The 18,393-nt window shown below is 48.6% G+C and overlaps 1 protein-coding gene across 1 annotated transcript in view; it reads left to right on the top strand.

Moving 5' to 3' along the window:
- The first annotated feature begins 285 nt into the window (after positions 1-285).
- Bean1 (brain expressed associated with NEDD4 1) overlaps positions 286-18,393 on the top strand; it is a 46,581-nt gene continuing 28,473 nt past the window's right edge. Inside the window, exons 1-2 of the mRNA XM_051201825.1 lie at positions 286-550; positions 581-865. Coding sequence (XP_051057782.1) covers positions 286-550; positions 581-865 — 550 coding nt within the window. The remainder of the gene's footprint in view (positions 551-580; positions 866-18,393) is intronic.

Genomic DNA, 18,393 nt, shown 5'->3' with positions numbered 1-18,393 from the left:
CCTCCCCTGAGCCAAGGATCTTCTAAGGCAGGCTTTCATCTGCCAAGACTTAAGCTACAAGACAGAGGGCACTGAGTGGGCAAGGAATGGAGAAAATAGGCCTGCTGGTAGCTCAGATTGGAGGCCTCGTCCAAGACTACATGAAGGGAATTCTAGCAGCTGGGAACCAGAAGCCCTGACAGGTTCCTCTGCCCATCTCAAAGGCCAGCAGGCTGTGTCCCCCCGGCCACCACCACTCTATGCTCTCATCTCTGTCCAACCAGTCTGGATGTCCTTCCCTGATATATGGTTGGTCCACCCTTCTCTGCACGTGTCAATCTGTCCACCCTTCACAGGTCTGCCAGGCACATCGGCTTCCCTGCATCCCTGGGCCTCCTCGCCGCCCTGCCCCGCCCGCCCGCCGCTGAGTGGGTGTCGGGCTGGCTGTGCGCAGAGGGGCGCGGCTCGGCTCTCCCACCTCCCCCGCGTCCCTATCTCAGCAATGACCCGGGCCACGCCGCCGCCGATCTGAAACCCGGGAGTCGCGCCGCCGCCCAGGAGGACTCAAGAGGTTGACGGTGGCGCAATCGGCGGTGGGGAGACGGGCAGCGAGGCGGGGCTGCGACAGGGCAGGGCAGGGCAGGGCCCGGGAGACCGCCGCCAGCGGCTCGGTTGGAGATCGCGGGCGCAGGTCCGCTCGGCCCGGCCCGCCGGTGCGCCCCGCCCCTACACGCACAGCAGGCCCAGGCGGAGCGGCGCGTCGTCCCAACCCAGCCCGAGCGCCGCGGCATCCGAGCAAGAGCCGGAGCCCGAGCGGGACCCGAGCTGGAGCCGAAGCTGGAGCCGACACTACGGCGCACGGAGCGGAGTGCGGCAGCCAAGCCGAGTAAGGGGCGCGGGGCACGGGGAGGGCCGCGGAGGGGGTCCCGGTGGCTTACGCACGCGGCCAGGGACGCGCTGGGCGGCGGGGGACGCGGTCCGGAGCGGAACCTCAGCGCGCGCAGAACTGAGCGGCTTCCCGGGACTCCTGCGGTTCCTGCTCCAGCATCCCCAAGAGGCAAGGAACCCGGGCTCTTCCTCCTGCCTGAGTCTTCCAGTGGTGGAAGCCCAAAACAGGGTCCCCAGCCCCGTGCCCTGGGTTTGGAGGGTTGCGGACTAGCCCACTCAGGAAGACTCTAGGGCGCACTCTTGTCTGGGGTGGGAGAGGAGAAAGACTGAGGTTCTGTGGAGTTTGAGTCTGAACCTTCTCCCACCACCTTAAGCCAGGACGTTTGACGCTCCAACGCGCGGGTCTCCTGGACCATGCCCCTGATATTGTAGCACTTAGAACAGAAGGACCTTCCTCGCCTTCCCTCACCCCACTCCCACCCCCACCCCCCGGGTAAAGCAGACTTTCCCATGTGCATCTCTTGAGAAGGACCCGAAGCTGAATCAGAGGTGGCGGTTCGGCTGACTGAGCAGCGCTGAGTGGCACTGCCACCTCTCTCCAGGTTCCTTCCCAAGGTGGGCAATGCCCACTCTGCTCCAGCTGACTCCCGCACGCACCCCTTCCTGGTTGTCTTTTGGGCTCTGCAGACCGGGAACAGGCGGTTACTGTCGACTCTGGTCCTCAGTCACTCCAGTGCCAGCATAGGCAGCCAAACCCAGGGTAGGAAGGGAACCTAAGTGACATACATACCAGAGAAGCAGTGGCTACAAGAGTCTTGACTCACTGAGTCTAAGTGCACCGGAAGGCCAACAGAGGGTCCTTTAGGTTCTCAATTATAGGACTGCATACTAGAAGCACTGACTTCACCACCGGGTGCCTCGGTTTCCCTCTTTGAAAAGTAGGCATGATTCTGTTAGTGGACTGTGCAGAAACTGTGGAGCCATAAAACACCTTTGACTGATTCCCTAGCTCTGTGGTCTTAGGCAAAACACTTGACTTCTCTAAGTTTCAGTTTCTCTTGCCTGAAACACCTGGAAGATGAACCCAGATCATTAGCCGATTCTTCTGGGACAACAGACATACATATAGTACTAGACTGTATTTTGCCACAGGTGTCATTTTCTAAGACAAAGTGAGTGTCCCTGATGTGAAGGAGCAAGATGCTGCCCCCTTTTCCACCCTCTAAGACAGATTTTGGCTTCCTTGGTTCTACTGACAACTCGTTGCAAAGCAAGATTTTCCTTTAGCTTCTTTCTCAGGCACTTGCTGGCATTCTCTGTCTTGCCCAGACCCTCTCTCTATGCCTCTGTCCAGGTTGTAAGAAGCTCACAAGGTGTGCTCTTCCCCCTTTCCCTTTGGCTGGTACTTGCTGCCCCAGGCTGAGAAATCCCACATGATCATACTCTGTACAAAGGAATCTTCACACCCCACTCCGTCACTCTGGTTTGGGTGAAGGGAGGATTACCTCCCATGGGATGACTTAGGTGAGCCATGGTGATGGCTCCAACATGTGAAAAGAGAAGCCCAGGAGGTTACCATGAGTCAGAAGGGTACCCTCTGTGATGATTTCTTGCTCACTGTGGTGTGTCTGTCAGGGCCAGTAGCTCACAGGATCATGAAAAACCTAACAAAGGAACTGGAGCTGGTGACAGACAGCATGGTTTGAACTTAAGAGCTGCCCTGTTTCCTGGAAAGGATCTCCCTGAGTCTGGGCAGCTGGGGCCTTGGGCCCAGTGGGCCCAGGGCTTAGGGAAAATTGTGAGCATCTATGGGGAAGGGGGGCATGGAGGGTGTAGAGGACCAGGAGCATTGGTGGAAAGAAAGCAGAGGACACCCATGTTCCTGTCACCTAGGACTGGAATGAAATCAGGAAGTGATCCACCTGTTCCTGGACAGAATGACTGCTTCCTTGGTGTTCTCTCAGAAGTCCCTCTCTCGTTCTTTTGTAGCCTCCTCCACCCCTCTCCCATTCACTCACTAGGGTGTCCCTTTCCCTGCATCTTCTATAACCCTCTCCCCTCCTCTTCCCAAAGGAGTTCATCAGAAGCTAATTAGGTTTGTTCTGCTGCTTCACTCAGTATTTGGAGCACAGCTGATAGGGAAGGTGATGGGGATGTGGGATGATCATGGGCTTTGGTAATAATCAGCTGGACACCCTCAGAGGACATCACTGTCATTTGAAACCCTAGTCATCATGTGCCAAGCACGGGATAGGACACAGGAAGGCACTAATCAGCTCACAGCTTCCTTAAAGAGAAACTGAGGCCAGGGATGCTTGCTCCTTGGCAAGTGAGCTGCACAAGATAGAGTTGTGGCTGCAAACACAGCTCTTGGAGCTAGAGGCCAAGTTTACAGCATTTGATTCTGGGCAGGTGGCCTCCCGTTCACAGCCTCAGTGTTGTCTCTTGAAAATGGACTGAGTATTGATTGCACACCTATCAGGACGGTTGTGTAGACTAGAGAAATAATGCATGGAAAGCATATAACTGCATCTGTGGACTGTGGCCAGGGGCCCTGCCATGTCTGTGTTGTAAACACTCCTCACACTTGATTTTGTAAGCACAAGCATCAGCTGTTTGATTTCAGACAACAGCACTCTGGTAGAATGAAGGCAGGGTGGGAGGGGGTCACATCCTATAATCATTCCCACTGTGTAAGTAAAGAACACTGAGGCTCTGGAAGGTTAAGGACAGAAGCTAGGTATGGAATACTTAACGTGACTCTCCACAATTTTACACGAGTTTTTGAAATTGATAATTAGCACAATTTTAACTCCAGTGACATGCAATTAGTTGTCAAGATGATTCCTCCATGGAGAACTCTAATCATTTTGTGTCTGAGAGCTGAAAATGAAGGTGCTTACTATAAGTCCATGGGCTATGATGTTTTTAGACACTCCTTTTTTTTCTATTCAAACAATTATCAAACTCATTTAGCCAAATTGACTTAAAAGAGCAGTCTCCCACTCATTATATACACCTCTCCAGTTTTCTCTGCAGCATTTATCACCTCCAACATCTATAGCCCTTTTTTAAGTCTGTTACCTCCCCTCAGCAATATCACTTGCTGTGATGTCTCCTGAGACTAGAATGGCACTCAACATTTAGTATGCTTTGCAAAATCATAAGGTGTCTTGCAAAACAGGAGGTCTGCTATTTTTATTATTCTTGCCAAGTGTTCAGATTGATTAAAAACAAAATGTTACAGTAAGGGAGACACCATTCCCTCAAATATTTGGCAAACACAACTCCCTTCAGGACAGGAAGAGATGGCTCAGTGTTTAGGAGCGCTTGTTGCTGTTATGGCAAAAGACCAGAGTTTGGTTCCCAGCACCCACACAGGGTGGTTCAGAGGCACCTGTAACTCCAGCTCAACCAGATCTCATGCCCTTTTCAGACCTCCAAGGCACACGCATGTGCACACACGAGCGTCTGTGTACACACACAGGTACACAGGAAAGAAAAAGAATAAATAATTTTAAAAAGACTTGCTTAAGTATCAGGGACAATGTGATGGATGTTAAAGGAATGAGGAATACAGGGCCTGGTGATGCAAACTGTAATCCCAATCACTCTGGAAGCTGACACAAGGGAATGGGATCATGACAACTCTGGACTACAGAGTGAGTTCAGTGCCAGCCTAGGTTACTTAGTGACAAAAATAAAAACAAAAAATGTTTAAAGAATCTGAGGTTTGTGGTTGATGTAGCCTTGTAGTAGGACACTTGTGTCACATATATAAGACCCTGAGATCAATTCCTCTTGCCACAAAAAGAGATCATTTTTCAAGAGTCTTAATGAACCTTCTTATCAGCATTTGATGGCAAGCTAACTTTAAAAAATCAGTAGTAAAAGAAAAGTTCAAGGGCAAATGAGCTTTAGCCTTTTTCAATGAACTGGCATTGACTTTTTTATCCAGCTACTTTTCTACCACAAAAGGTCCTTTTCTGAATCTTCGTTTTGATGATCTTTCAGATTATAAAATCAATATGTTTCACTGTAGAAAATTCCAAATACCATAAAAAATATAAAATATATGAAAAATTCTCCTTAATCCCTCCAATGTATTCTATTTCTGTCCTAATCTTTTGCTGTGTGTGAATGCCTTCTATGGGATTTTCTTCTACAAAATAAGTATCATGCACAGATCTATAGCCTGTGTTATTTTTCTAAAATAATCAGGATTCTTTTTAAATTTAACATTATACTAAGAATCTGTATGTTATTAAAATTTTTGAAAAACATGATTTCACAGCTACATAATATTCCACTATAACTGCATAGCATAATTTGCTCACTCTGCCCTCTCTTATTGGTGGCCACATTGGAATTATGTCATATTTCATTATTATAATTAATACCTGCCTGAGTCTCTTCTGATGTCACCGAGCCCTGAGTCAGGCTTTGCTATGCTCCTGGGCAGTACCAGACCAGCTTGCAGATGGCTAAGCTCATGACGTTGCATACGACATCAGAGCTCTATGCTTTGGTTGGATTTGACCTTGTAGAGCAGTGGTTCTCAAACCTGTGGATCATGACCCCTGTGCAAACCCGTGTCTCTAAAAATATTTACATTATGATTCATAACAATAGCAAAATTTCAGTTATGAAGTAGCAACAAAAATAATTTTATGGCAGGGGGTCACCACAATATGAGGTATATTAAATGGTCACAGAATTAGGAAGGTTGAGAACCATTGCTATAGAAGAATAATTCTCGTAAATTAGGGCAAGTAGAGATTCAAAACCTCCAGCATATCTTGACCAATCCAGTACAGCACACAAGTGGCCAGATGTTGCCCAGAGAAGTAGAGGTGCTCACACACCCTATCTCTAATAATATCAGAACTCAGGCGCCCACCAGTGAGCTTCAAGGCCTCTTGCCCACCTCTGTGGCCATTGTCTTCTCCCACTCTTCCTCATGTCCACCGCCGAGTTCACTCTCTTGCCTTTAACCACAGGATAAATAGTGTGTGACTTTGCAGCACTTACAGAGGCATGAACCTCGAGATTAAGGAAGTCCCCAGCTGGGTCCCTTCCTGTGGCAGGACAGAATTCTGTTGCTAGTGTTAGACCTGCTGGGGTAAAAGCAATGTGTCTAACAAAGTCCATAAAAGTTTCTCACTTCCTTCCTGCTCAGCGTGATCACATACCCACCCACAGACCCAGGGAACAAAGCCCTGTGAGATGACATCATTCACTCAGTAGTCACTGTGCACTTCCTGTGGGCCAGGCCGGGTGCTAGGTTATCTATGACATTTACACCTACGGTCTGCAGTTCTTCCCTTTGCACCTGAGCAGACTCAGGACCATGGTTACCACCTCTCCTTTCTCCCCCTTATCTCAAATCCACACTTCTGTCAAACTCGCCCACTCTTTCCCACCCAGGGCTCCAGTGCTCTGCTGCACTCAATCTGAGTCTCCTCCCACCGGGATCCACCCCGCTGGCTGACCTTCTCTTATTGATGCTCACCTACCACCCTCCCACCAAAGCCCACTGCAGCTGCTTTATCTAAATGTACGGTGCCACATCTGCACACCTGTCTCTGCTCTGTCTCCCTTGTCATCTATCTAACATGCATGACATTGCCATTGCAGCGCCACCTTTAGCGGGATATGTGTGTGTGGACACTTGACAGTCAAAGATTGGCTTCAGCAGCAACTCCCAAGAACTAGTACACAAGGAACCAGTAAGAGGCCTCTCACCCATAGCCTGTTGTTCAGGGTCACCCTAAGCCCAGAGAGGTCTTCCACGAGAGCTGACCCAGTGGCTGCCCGGCTATGAATCTTCCCAGGAGCCCTCTTTGGGCAGAGTGGCTCACTCCCTGCCAGGCCCCTTTCTGATTTTGTATCTCAGAACTGTCATCTGTAAAGTTGAGGTTCATATTGAGGACCTGGTAAGCTGACAGCATGGGGCAGCAGTGGCCAGGTGTGTCACATGGCTTCCATGACATGGCTAAAGTGCCAGCCTGTACCCAAAGCCCTTCCCTGTCTGCTATTGACCTCTTACATGAGGCAGCTGGCTCCTGGATCCAACTACAGTCTTAGTACTGAGTCTCCCCTGGAACTATCCCCCAGTAGATCCCTCCTTTATCCAGGTCTGAGTGTCTCACAAGCCCAGAGTGGAAGTATTCCAGGAGCAGGAACATAAAGAGATGCACAAATGATGTGATCTAGCCACACACCATTCAGCTACTTCAAAGCCTGGAGTGCTGCCTGCCCACTCTCTCTTGCATTTCCAGCCAGACAATCCAGTCAGAGATGAGTCACAGTAGGAAAAAGCTGAGTCTCTGATGCTTGGCTCAGGGAGAGGAGGGCAGGGTAATGGTGAATGGTAAATGGGCCCATACTCATCAGAACAGGTGGGGTGCACTTCCTACAGACCCAAAACCATGGTCTCAGCCCACCTGAGCCAGGCATGCCTGGATGTTCTCAGCACTGTGTCATGGCTGTGTTCACATGCAGGGACCTGGATGAGTACTTGTTCACACAGACACCATGCATCTAGCCCCTTTCTCCTGAGGACCACAATGAGTTTTGCCCAAACAGAGTATCCGATGCACCAGGCATTGGTTTTCTTGTGGGTCACTTGGAGATCCTCTAGTGGACAGAGGAAGGAGAAAATAGACTGGGAGGTTGAACATCTTGTTACTTCTTTAGAGTTCAAAGAACTCTCTTGAAGGCTAGGGATGTGGATCAGGAATAGAGTGCTTGCCTATCATGGATGGTGCCCTAGATGTGGTGGCACACATCTGTAACCCACTGTTCAGAAAGCTGAAGCAAGAGGGTCTTGAGTTCAAAGCCAGCATGGGCTACATATGAGACCTGGTCTTAAAAAGTAAAAACCGAAACAAGAAATGAAAAATCTCAAAAGATAAGAAAAGCTGTTCCTTATGTTGCCAAGGATCTGAGGAGACCCCTTGAGAGCCTGGATAGGGAGCATGCTGGGAAAGTACAGCCAGAGGCTATGTGTAAATGTTAGCTGTGGTCCACATTACAGGGAATGGTGACCCTGGCTGTGACAAACATCAGTGTCACAATAGGCAACAGGATATGTGGAGATTAACAACTCTGTAAAGAGAAATCCTGCCTTTTGGCACATGGAGTATTACTTGAAGGCTATCTCAGCATAGTACCATACCTGATACTGTAGTATCAGGCTAAGGCTTATGCCAATATTCCAGATACTTTTGAAAAGTCCTATAAACTGAGCTCCAAGCTAATGTGCACAGACCATGATGCTCTTCCATGCTTCCAAGATGCTCTGTGTCTAGGATCATTTAGAGTTGGCTTTAAGGCTGTCACATGCTGGGGAAGCTCTCCCTTAGTTACTGATCTGTCACCAGTAGTCAAGGAAGTTTTATGAAGAGATCTTGAAAGCTGGGGTTTGATGGCACCATAGAAGTTCTCCAAATAGACAGGCCAGGAACAACATGCTAGGGAGAGAAAACAGCCCTGAAGTCCAAGAGACCCACTGTAGTATGATCGTGGACTAACTAGAACACCAAGGGCAGCAGATCTCCACGGATGCCACAGGCAGTAACTGAAGGATACCGGGTGTGGCATGGTTCCTGTGCACACAACTCCTCCTTGATCTCCTTTCTGTGACCTTGAGCAGGAAACCACCTGTGTTTCCTTATCTGCAAAATTGAAATGTTTTCCTCATCCCCAAGGTTCTGTCCCAATAGGGCAGGTGACTCTAAGTGACACTTAGAAAGTGTTTGGCTAATGTGAACCACATGTGCAGAACCAAGTGTCCCCAAAGTCTCCCACATCGGACTGTCTACTTGACTGAACTTCCACCCACATGTAATACAGGGATTCTTAGACCCTGGACTGTGAGTTGCCCATCCCACCGTGTCTGGTGAATTACCAGGCTTCACTTCAGAGTCTCCGGGTTCAGTGAGGCAGCACCCTAAAGGAAGCCCCTCAAGAGAAGGTGGCCTGCACCTCTCTATGGCATCCAGTATCCCCAGGAGCAGCACTACAGAAGTACCTTCAGCATGCACTTATTAAATACCTATGTTATCCCAGTGCACTGGAGAGTTAAGAGGATACCAGGGCTGTGGATGCTGGGTGAGGAACTGGACATTTTCCTGAAGGTGTCAGGGAGCTATGGAAGAGGTTTGAGCAAGGGATGGACATGTCCATTTTGTCTCTAAAAGAGACTTCTCAAGGACTGGAGAAATGGCTCAATAGATAAGAGACTTTCTCTGTAAGTGTGAGGACCTGAGTTAGGATCCCAGCACCTGCACTAAAAAAACAAAACAAAAAAACGAACAAAATAGCAGTGGCCATGTATGCCTGTAACCTCAAAGCTGGGGATGAAGATAGAGACAGGATTTCTGGGTATTGCTGGCTCCAGGTTCAGTGAGAGATGTTGTCTAAAGGCACGATAGCCCCTGCACATCCATAAATGTTAATGTCGACATCAGTTCTCACATGTGACCTTTGAAAGCAAAGGTCACAGGCCTTAAAATTCTTCTTTACTCTTCTGGTGTGTAATTGGTTCTCTTAGCAGCCTGGAAGATCACCTCCTACCCTCCCTCCCCAGGTCAAAACTCTCCCTTGGTTTCTATGGAGATCAAGAGTGGATGTCAGGCCAGCCTAGGGTTCACACTGGGAAAGCTGGAACAATGTGAGAGGTGAGTGGCAAGTCACTACCTACAGAGGTATCCCCAGATCAGCTGCATTCCTCCTGCCCCCACAGAGAACAAAGTGAGCATTGTGAGGCCTGTCACACACACGGGGTACTCCTGAAGCATGCTCCAAGCTTATCCCTGCTTTCCCAGGAAAGATGTGACGTTCAAGGGGGATGAAGCCCTTTGGCCAGAGTCAATGCCAGGAAGTAGCTACATTGACTTTAGTATTAAAGAACAGGGAGAAGAACAATGCAGTCCAAAGACAGTTCCCTTGTTCACTTTCTAAACCGAAAGGCCAGTGTTCCCATGCAGTGTGCTCACCAATGGGCTCAGTTCAAACTCTGTGCCTGTTTAGGACAGAAAATACCTGAAAGGGACCCCTAAATGCGGCAAAGCTAAGAACCTCTGGGGCTGACTCTCTCACAGGTAAATTCTGGCTGTATGATTCAGTCCCCAGTGTCAGGGAGGCTGGTGGTCTCTGAGGTTGAGGGAAGGGGCAGGCTGTTTCCTCCTGGACTTAACACTCCCAAAAGTGCATTCTAGAGGGCTGGAGAGATGGCTCAGAAGTTAATAGCACTGGTTGCTCTTCCGGTCCTGTTTGGTTCCCAGCATGTATGTGGTGGCTGATAACTGTCTGAAATGCTAAGTTCAGGGAATTCAAAGTCCTCTTCTGGCCTGTAAGAGCAACCAGCATGCGAGTGGACACAGCCGTATGAGCAGGAAAATGCCCATCCACATAAAATAATAAAATTCTTATAAAGTGCATTTTAGTGTCTGAAATCAAGTGTGCCACTTGATAAAAACCAAAAGCCCACGCCATGTCATTTGGGGACACACAAGAAGGGATTGGCTAGGTTCATATCTTTAGTGGAGTGAGAGGACATTGCTCTGAAAATATTTCCCCTTATAGAGTACTATTAAAGTGACCTGGTATAGCCTAGCTCCACCAAAAATCCAGGCGTCACACAGAGTTCATGTGGGAATAGGTTGGGTAGAAGAGAGGCATTTTCCTCCCACTGGCTTTTATTTCTAAATTGGTGACCTAATATATTATGTACCTTCCAAAGGGATGTGCTGGCTGCTGGGGGTATGAGAGAAAAACAGGCCTGGAGTCTCACTCCAGCCTGTAGTTGACGGCTGTGTGATCTTGGCCAAGCTATGAGACTTCTCTGAGCTTCAGTTTCCTCATGAACAAAATGAGGAAACAAGCACTCTTGGTTCTTAGAGAAAAAAATCAAATACAGTTTGAGCTGGGAGTCTGGGAATCGCCTCCCAAAGCCAGCCACGAAGCCTCAAGCAAGCTTCTCTCTCCCTCTCCTCTGGGTGTTTCCCCTATGCAATGAACACTTTGGACCAGTCTTGGATCTGTCCAGCCCTAAGGCACACAGGATGCTATTAGTCTATGGAGGATGAGGGAACAGTGAGTCTTCCACAATAGAACTCCATGGCATCACACTCCACTCCTGGGTCTTCCCAAGAGAGAGATCCACCCTCCACACATCACTGTGACCCAAACACCCTCTCACCCTACCCCTGTACCCATCCCTGTGCCTTGTAGCCCTGGGGTCCCAGCCTAAGAGCATGTTTATAAGTTCCACCCCATCAAATGATCGTGCAAGTGCTGTAAACACTCAGCCTGTCAACATGGCGGGTGCTATAGGCATCCCATCACCTGCCTGTTTGTGTCTCCACAGGTGAGTGGAGGGGCTGTCCCCTCAAGAAGTCAGAGCTGTGCTCGTGGGCAGGCTGGCTCCGCTGTTCTGCTCCAAGGATTACATGTCCTTCAAACGCCCTTGCCCCTGTAAGTCTCTTCTTTGTCCCTCGCTGTTGGGGTCTAACTACTACAGAGCTAGAGGGTGGGGTTGTAAAGATGGCATTTGGGATGTTTGGCCAAGGCACTGAGGGGAAGCTGACCAGGACTAGTGTAGAGAGACAGGCTGGGGGGGGGGGGTTGTCTGCAGCCTATCCCAACATCTATAGTGGGTTCCCTGGAAACTGAAAGTCACACTGTCCTGTTCCCAAACTATGGATCAAGGTTCTTCTGAAGCATACTGACGTGTTCTCCCTCCACCCACAATGCCACAGCCAAGTACTTGTGAGAAGTGTTGGATGGGATGTGTTAGAAACATTTTGCCACTGCCAGCCTTTTCAGGGCCTTTAGTGTGATGGTGTGATATGATGTGTGGTTTCTGTGGGAAACAAAAGCCTTAAGTTCTTCCCACACTTAAATAGCCACAAACAATGCTTCATGGATTTGGGGCCTACAGAACATTTCCTTGGGGCTGACTGCCCTAAGAAAATCCAACAGAAAGCCTCCAGTGACTGAAGAAAATGCATGATTTTACCTTTAAGAGTCTTCCCATGGGGGCTGGAGAGATGGCTCAGCGGTTACGGGCACTGAATGCTCTTCTAGAGGACCTGAGTGCAATTCCCAGCACCCACATGGCAGCTTACAACTATCTGTACCTCCAAGATCTGACAGCCTCACACAGACATGCATGCAGGCGAAACACCAATGCATATAAAAATGAATAAATTATATTTGAAAAAAAAAGTCTTCCCCATGAATCCCAGTGTGAGGAGTCCATTGGTAGACTAGCCAGGTGTCCTCTTAGACCCTCCACCCTCTCAGGCAACCTTCATGGCTCCACAGCAAAGCCTGCTTTCTCTCATTACACCCCTGTCTCCCCAAACCACCATCACTTGTAATTTGGGGAGCATGCCTAACTGCCGTGTTGAGAAGCTGTGAAAATGTGTTGAGGTGACATCAAAAGATGACCGCCTGACACCTTGGTGTCCACACTCACTGGATAACTACACTTCAGCTCTACTAAGGTTTGCTTAAGTTCCTACCACAAGCCTGTGCAGTCCTGGGCTGAGCACATCTCTCTCTCACATAGTCACAGCCCCAGAGGCTAGCTCCTAGGATGCTGAGGGAATACCCTTTCTTTGTGATACTTCTTTTCCAGTCTGGAGCTGCTCCACAAAGAAGTGAGAAACCTGGCAGAGACCAGAGACCACCGTGCTTTTTTTTTTTTTTTTTTTTTTTTTTTTTAGCTCACCCGATGATCTTGCCAGGTTATGCAAAGACACTGCACACTGCAGCCATGAAACCTGGAAAAACTCAGAGTAGGAGGCAGTTTGTTCCTGTTCACATCTCTGCACCCCTGGCCGCTGTGTTTTAGAAATGCAACCCACAGAAAGAAAACCTAGTCCAATGGTTTCCCGAAGAAAGACCTCCATTTAACAGCGTTTTGCACAGGGTGCCTGGGGCAGAGGGCAAGGTGGCAGCTAAAATAGTGCTATGCCACCCCTGTAAACAGATCTGCCATCCCTTCGGACACTGGGGATGTGGCATGCTTCTCTGACCTTCTGGGAGTTGGGCAGACATCAGCCATAAAGGACTGGGGTGTAGATCTTTTGCCTACCAACTCCATCTCATCTTCAGATACCTTAGCTTGTCTCTGCCCCTTGTGGGACACCTCTCAGCAGCAGCCCCATTGGGAAGTTGAAAAGACTGAGGCAGAAAGGCAGTGAGAACAAGAAAGAGGAGGAAGGGGAACCCTGTCGCTTTCTGGCCATGTGGCTGGAAGAGGACAGAGGGTTCCTCTGCTTGAAGTCATGTGTGTGAGCCTTTCCCAGCCTGCAGAGGCTTTGCCTGAAGCTCTGTGTGTGAACGGGGTCTGGTGTTCCTCAGGAAGGCTGGGGGTGGGGAAACCAGTTCCATCTGGCCTCTGCTGGGCAAAACAGCCCAGGACTCCCTGGGGACCCAAGCTCTAAGCACAGATGCCACATAGCCTCTTCATTGTCATCTAGCAGATGGCAGCACCATGTAGCTGCCTGTGTGCTGGGGGCAGGCTGCTTTCTTATGGCCTCTGGGGACAGATCTGACAGAGGAGTTTTTTGAGGGGAGGGACTAGAGATTAAACACGTAGCAAAACAAAATGAAGGAGGGGGAGACGTAGCACACAATCTATGGAGAAGTCATATAGGCACACCACTGTCAAGTTCATGATGGCTGTCCAAGGCCTGGCTAGAATCACAACCTGACCTATGCCCATGTCCTCCTCAGAGTGAGAGTAATGTTGGATTGGCATATGCAAGCATCCTAGCACAGATGTTTGCCAGCTGTATGAGCCAGGGCAAACTACTCATCTTCCCAAACACTCAGTTTGCTCATCTGTGAAATGGACATGGTTCAGTCTTATGGTTTGCTACTCAGATTTTAGGGCCCACAGGTAGAGGCTCTGAAAAGAGACTCAGAAAACCATCCCTCTGCCTATCTCAGTATTGGCCACGTCTTTAATGATGGAAATGGGGGAACAGAAGGTGGGGCTGTAGGGGTAAATTTGGGATTTGGACCATGTGTTAGTTTTCTGTTGCTGTTTCAAAATGCCCAACATTTTTAACTTAGAAGGAGGACCGTGGTCAGTTGATCATGATGCCTTGGGGTCTGTGATGAGGCAGAATATCAGGGGAAGCCTATTTGCCTCACGACAGGAAGGAAACACTGGAATTCCCAATATTCTCTGCAAGGGTGTATCCCTGGTAGCCCCACCTCTTAGGGGTTTTGCCAGTTCGCATCACCGCGAGGGCCTTTGGGGGACATTCACAGTACAGCAGTTCTTTGCTTGTTGTCTCAGTTGCCTCTGCCAATGTCAATAGAAGGAAGGGTTTGAGGGCAAGAATGGGAAATAATGGAGCGCACTCAGCAATCTAGCATTTCTGTATCCAGAGCAGACAGCACTAATTAATTATGGTATTCTCTCCCTAAGAGCCTAGGTGTAAACCTGGGGTCACTCCCAAAAAATGCGGGGACTACCCAAAGATGTTTGTCTATCATTTGGTGAAGCAAGGTATCAGGGGAAGGGACTTTAGTCAGTTGTTTACCCCTGTGTCTCAATTTCCTCACCTATAACATGGGAGTCATAAAAGTATGCATATAGAGGGCTGTGTGAGGAGTCAAAGAGGTAGCTGGGGAAATCCTCATAAGGCCTTAGGATCCATATTTCCTGTGGCCCCCTAGCTTCCTTGAAGAAGTTCTACAAAGAGGGGCTAATGTGCCCATTCCACACATGAGGAAACTGAGTGTTAAAGCGGTAAAAGAATTAGCCAAGGTGCTACAGCTAAATGATGATGGGGTCAGATCTTAGAAGGGGTGATTAGGTCTCAGTTTTAGCTAAACCACAGCTGACATACAAGGTGGAGCCCACTCTTCCCCACATTTAAAAAAAAAAAAAAAAAGATGGTGTGGTAGCATGTGCTTGTAATCCTAGAATGGGGGGGGGGACAAGAAAATCTCCAGAGTCTACTTGCCAGCTCCAAGTTGAGTGAGACACCTAACCTCAAAAATTAGGGATAGAGGAGGCACCCAGGGTTCACCTCTCTGGCCTCTGCACACATATACACACACTCACATGAGCATAAACAGTGGTGTGTGTGTGTGTGTGTGTGTGTGTGTGTGTGTGTGTGGTGTTTACAATGTAACGGGATGGTATGAAGCAAATATATCAGGAGGAGATTGCAGGTAAAGGGTGAGTTAATAAGATGATGCTGAGGCTGGAGAGATGGCTTAGCAGGGCTCTGAAACTATGTGGTGATCACCAACTGTAATTTCCAGTGCCCTCTTCTGGCCTTCATGGACATGCAAGCATGTAATGCACAGACACATGCAAGTAAAACATCTAAACACAAAATTGTCAAAAATATAAACATTGTTAGAGGTGGTTTGGGGAGACTGAGTCATGCAGATGTCTTGTGGAAGAGAGCTCTGAGTAGGACAATTTAGAAATGAGAGCAGGTTTGGGTTTTTGTTTTATTTTGTTTATTTTCTTTCTGGCATAGGAAGGACTGTGGGCCCAAAGGACACAGGGAAGGTACCAGAATTACCATATCAGCCAGATGATGTCTGGCCTTAGACCATGGTCAGACTTCAGCTTTTGCTTCCTTTGGAAGGATTATAAGCTGTGAAAAGTTTTGATCACACTGGTATGGCAGAAGAGACTGGAGGGACAAAGGACAGGAAGTCAGGAGGTGAAGAAGTAGCCCAGGAGGTAATGGCAGGGCATAGGACAGAGATTAATGACAGAAATAAACCGGGAAGTGAAGCAGTTGGGACAGGAGTGGATGGGAAGAAAGGACCGTTAGTGGCAGTGCTTGGGCTGAGTGTGTGGAAGGGCAGGTCTGCCATTGGCTGGGCTAGGGGAACTCCTGCAACAGCTGGCAGACTGACAGAGCCAGACTGGAAGGCACACTGAGATGCTGTACCAGGTGGTACAGTTAGACATATGAGTCTGGAGTTCATGGGTGAGTCTGGAGCTGGAGCTGTAAATTGGGGAGTTGTCAGTGTATGGCTGCTTAGCTCTGGGAAGCTGGATAAGGTCACTGGCAGGACAAGTATGGGGCAATGGGGAAGAGAAGGACCTCAAGAGTGAGCATTGTGTCTGTGGGGGCCACAGTGATTGCCACATCTAGTGGTCTTGCCAAGAGAAGTATGATCCCTGGAGTTGTCTCCCAAAGCCATGTTTGTGGAGAGGATGGCGTGCTCTCCAGCCAGAGGATGAGTAAGCACACTGCTGCTCCTCTGCCAAGGGCTCCCATGTGTTAGCCACCCTAACACTCAACTCTGCCTCGCCTGGAACTGTGCCCAGGGCTCAGGAGAGGCTGGTCATCCTCTGTGATACCACCACAAAAATGAGCAGCCTATCTGCTACAGAAACAAGACAGCAGGTCCTGGTAGGAAAACCCACCTGCCCAGGGACCCTGAGTCCCTTCTGAGTCCCCAGACCATCAGCTTCTAGAGGCTGCTCCCTGAGCCCACCCCTCTTCCCTGAAACTTGAGGGTACCTCCCTCTGAGGGTTTTGAGAAACTCATCCTGCTCAGCACCCTCCATATCCCTCACCACAGCCTTTCATCCCTCACCCCCTACCTTAAACCCCTCACCTCCCACCCCTCAACCCCCACTCCCCACTTAGCCTCCTGTCCCTCCATCCCTGGATGACAGAAAATGTTTTCTGCAGGAGGGGTCAAAGGGTGGGCTGTGGGAGTAGATGTGCCCAAATACAGTGGTAGCACCAAGGTCTGAAGGAGCCAGGCTCAGCCAACACTGGAACAAACCTAGTTAATTCATCTGAACCTCTGCTTTGCCTCTTGTGGAATGGGATAATTGGGCCCAGTTTCTAATGTGATGGGAGGTTTTGGTGAACACACGCAGTGTGCTCACTAATGTCACACCGAGACCAGACTCCTTTGTTAGGGAGACTGTGGTACAGCTGCTTCAAGGGACAAAGGTTGTTACATCAAGGTCTCTGCCCTCACTCCCACCACACAAACACATACACACACACACACTCCCCATCCTCACTTAAGAGGCCAGAGATAGTCAGAGAAGCCTACCTTCAGCTACTGGCTGGAGCACCCCTCACCCCTCCAAGCTTCAGGCAGCAGAGAACCCACATCTTCAGGGAGCACTGAGCCTCTCCTACCCTCTCTTCTGTCTCTAGGGATTTTCTTTTCTTCCTTCCTTCTTTCCTTCCATCCTTCCTTCCTGCCTGCCTGCCTTCCTGCCTTCCTTCCTTTCTTTTGCAGAAATGCCAGGCAACAAGAGCCAGTAATTTAAACTATTTAAGGGTTTCATGAGCAAATGGTTAAACTATTGGTAGCTTAAAAATCTCCAGGTAGAAGTATTTACATCATGAAAATTGATGAACTACAACTCTGAGACCCTTCCTTCCTTTCTTTTGTTTTACTCCCTTCTCATTTTCCTCTTCCCTCCCTCCCTCGGTGCTCTTCCTTTAATCATCCCTCCTTTTCCTTTTCTTTTTTCCCCCCTTCTGTTCCCCCTTCCCTTCCCTCTGTCTTCTCTTACCTTCTGGCTTTCCTCTCTTTTCTTCTTTGAAAGCTGGTTTGCAGCACTCCACTGACTTGGATGTGCCTACAGAAAAAGTACACCATCACCATGGTACAGCTTAAGAATTCCCACAAACTGAGCTTGCTCTTGCTGGGGACACAGTCATGCATGCGCCCAGAACTCCTTCATATGCTTCTCCACTCACTATCCTGTGCCAGTGGTGGCCACAAATTAGTGTTGCCTATGCCTCAAAACTTTATTGGGATCATACAGTATGTTATTTTGTTCAACATTGTGTTGTACACTGTATTTACTTTATTGAGTATAATTGTAGATCATATATTCTCACCCCCCTACTTTATTCCTTTGTGTAAACATACCACAAACAACTTATCTGTTCCACCCTATGGGTATCTGTGTATTCTCCAGTTTGAGATGATGAATGAATGGTCATGATATGGTTTTCCTAGTACAGTTATATCCAAGATAACATCCTCCAAAAATGAAAATGGTCTCTATCTTCACTGTCCAGTATAAAGAGTCCCAGGCCTACTTGGGGTTGTTTATACTGGGCATTTAGAATGTGTCTAGTACAACTAAAGATCTGGATTTTAAATTTGAATTAGTTTGCATTTAGTAGCTGCCTGTGGCCATCACACCATACTACCCAGTTCCTAGGCATCCCTTCTAGGAGTGGGAGCTTTGACAGTAGGATATGCACGTTTAGCTTCCATAGGTAAACACTGAAAACTTGCAAAGGTGCTATTCCAGCCTGGCCTCTCACAAGCAAATCTGAGATTTCTGATTTCTGACCATGGTATACCATGAGAACAGTGGGTATAATCTATGTTTTTCATCTTAGCCTTTCAGGTAGGAAACTGAGATAGTGCATGGTGGTTTTAGTTTGAATTTCTAGTGACTTAGTATAGTAGTTGGGACACTCCCTTGTTAAAGGACGTCTCGAGTCTTTTGCCCGTTTTTCTATGGTGTTGCTT

The sequence above is a fragment of the Phodopus roborovskii genome, unplaced genomic scaffold (genome assembly GCF_943737965.1).
Source record: "Phodopus roborovskii unplaced genomic scaffold, PHOROB, whole genome shotgun sequence".
Taxonomy (NCBI): Eukaryota; Metazoa; Chordata; class Mammalia; order Rodentia; family Cricetidae; genus Phodopus; species Phodopus roborovskii.
Note: the sequence above shows the minus strand (reverse complement) of the source record. Positions and strands in the feature narration are given on the sequence as shown.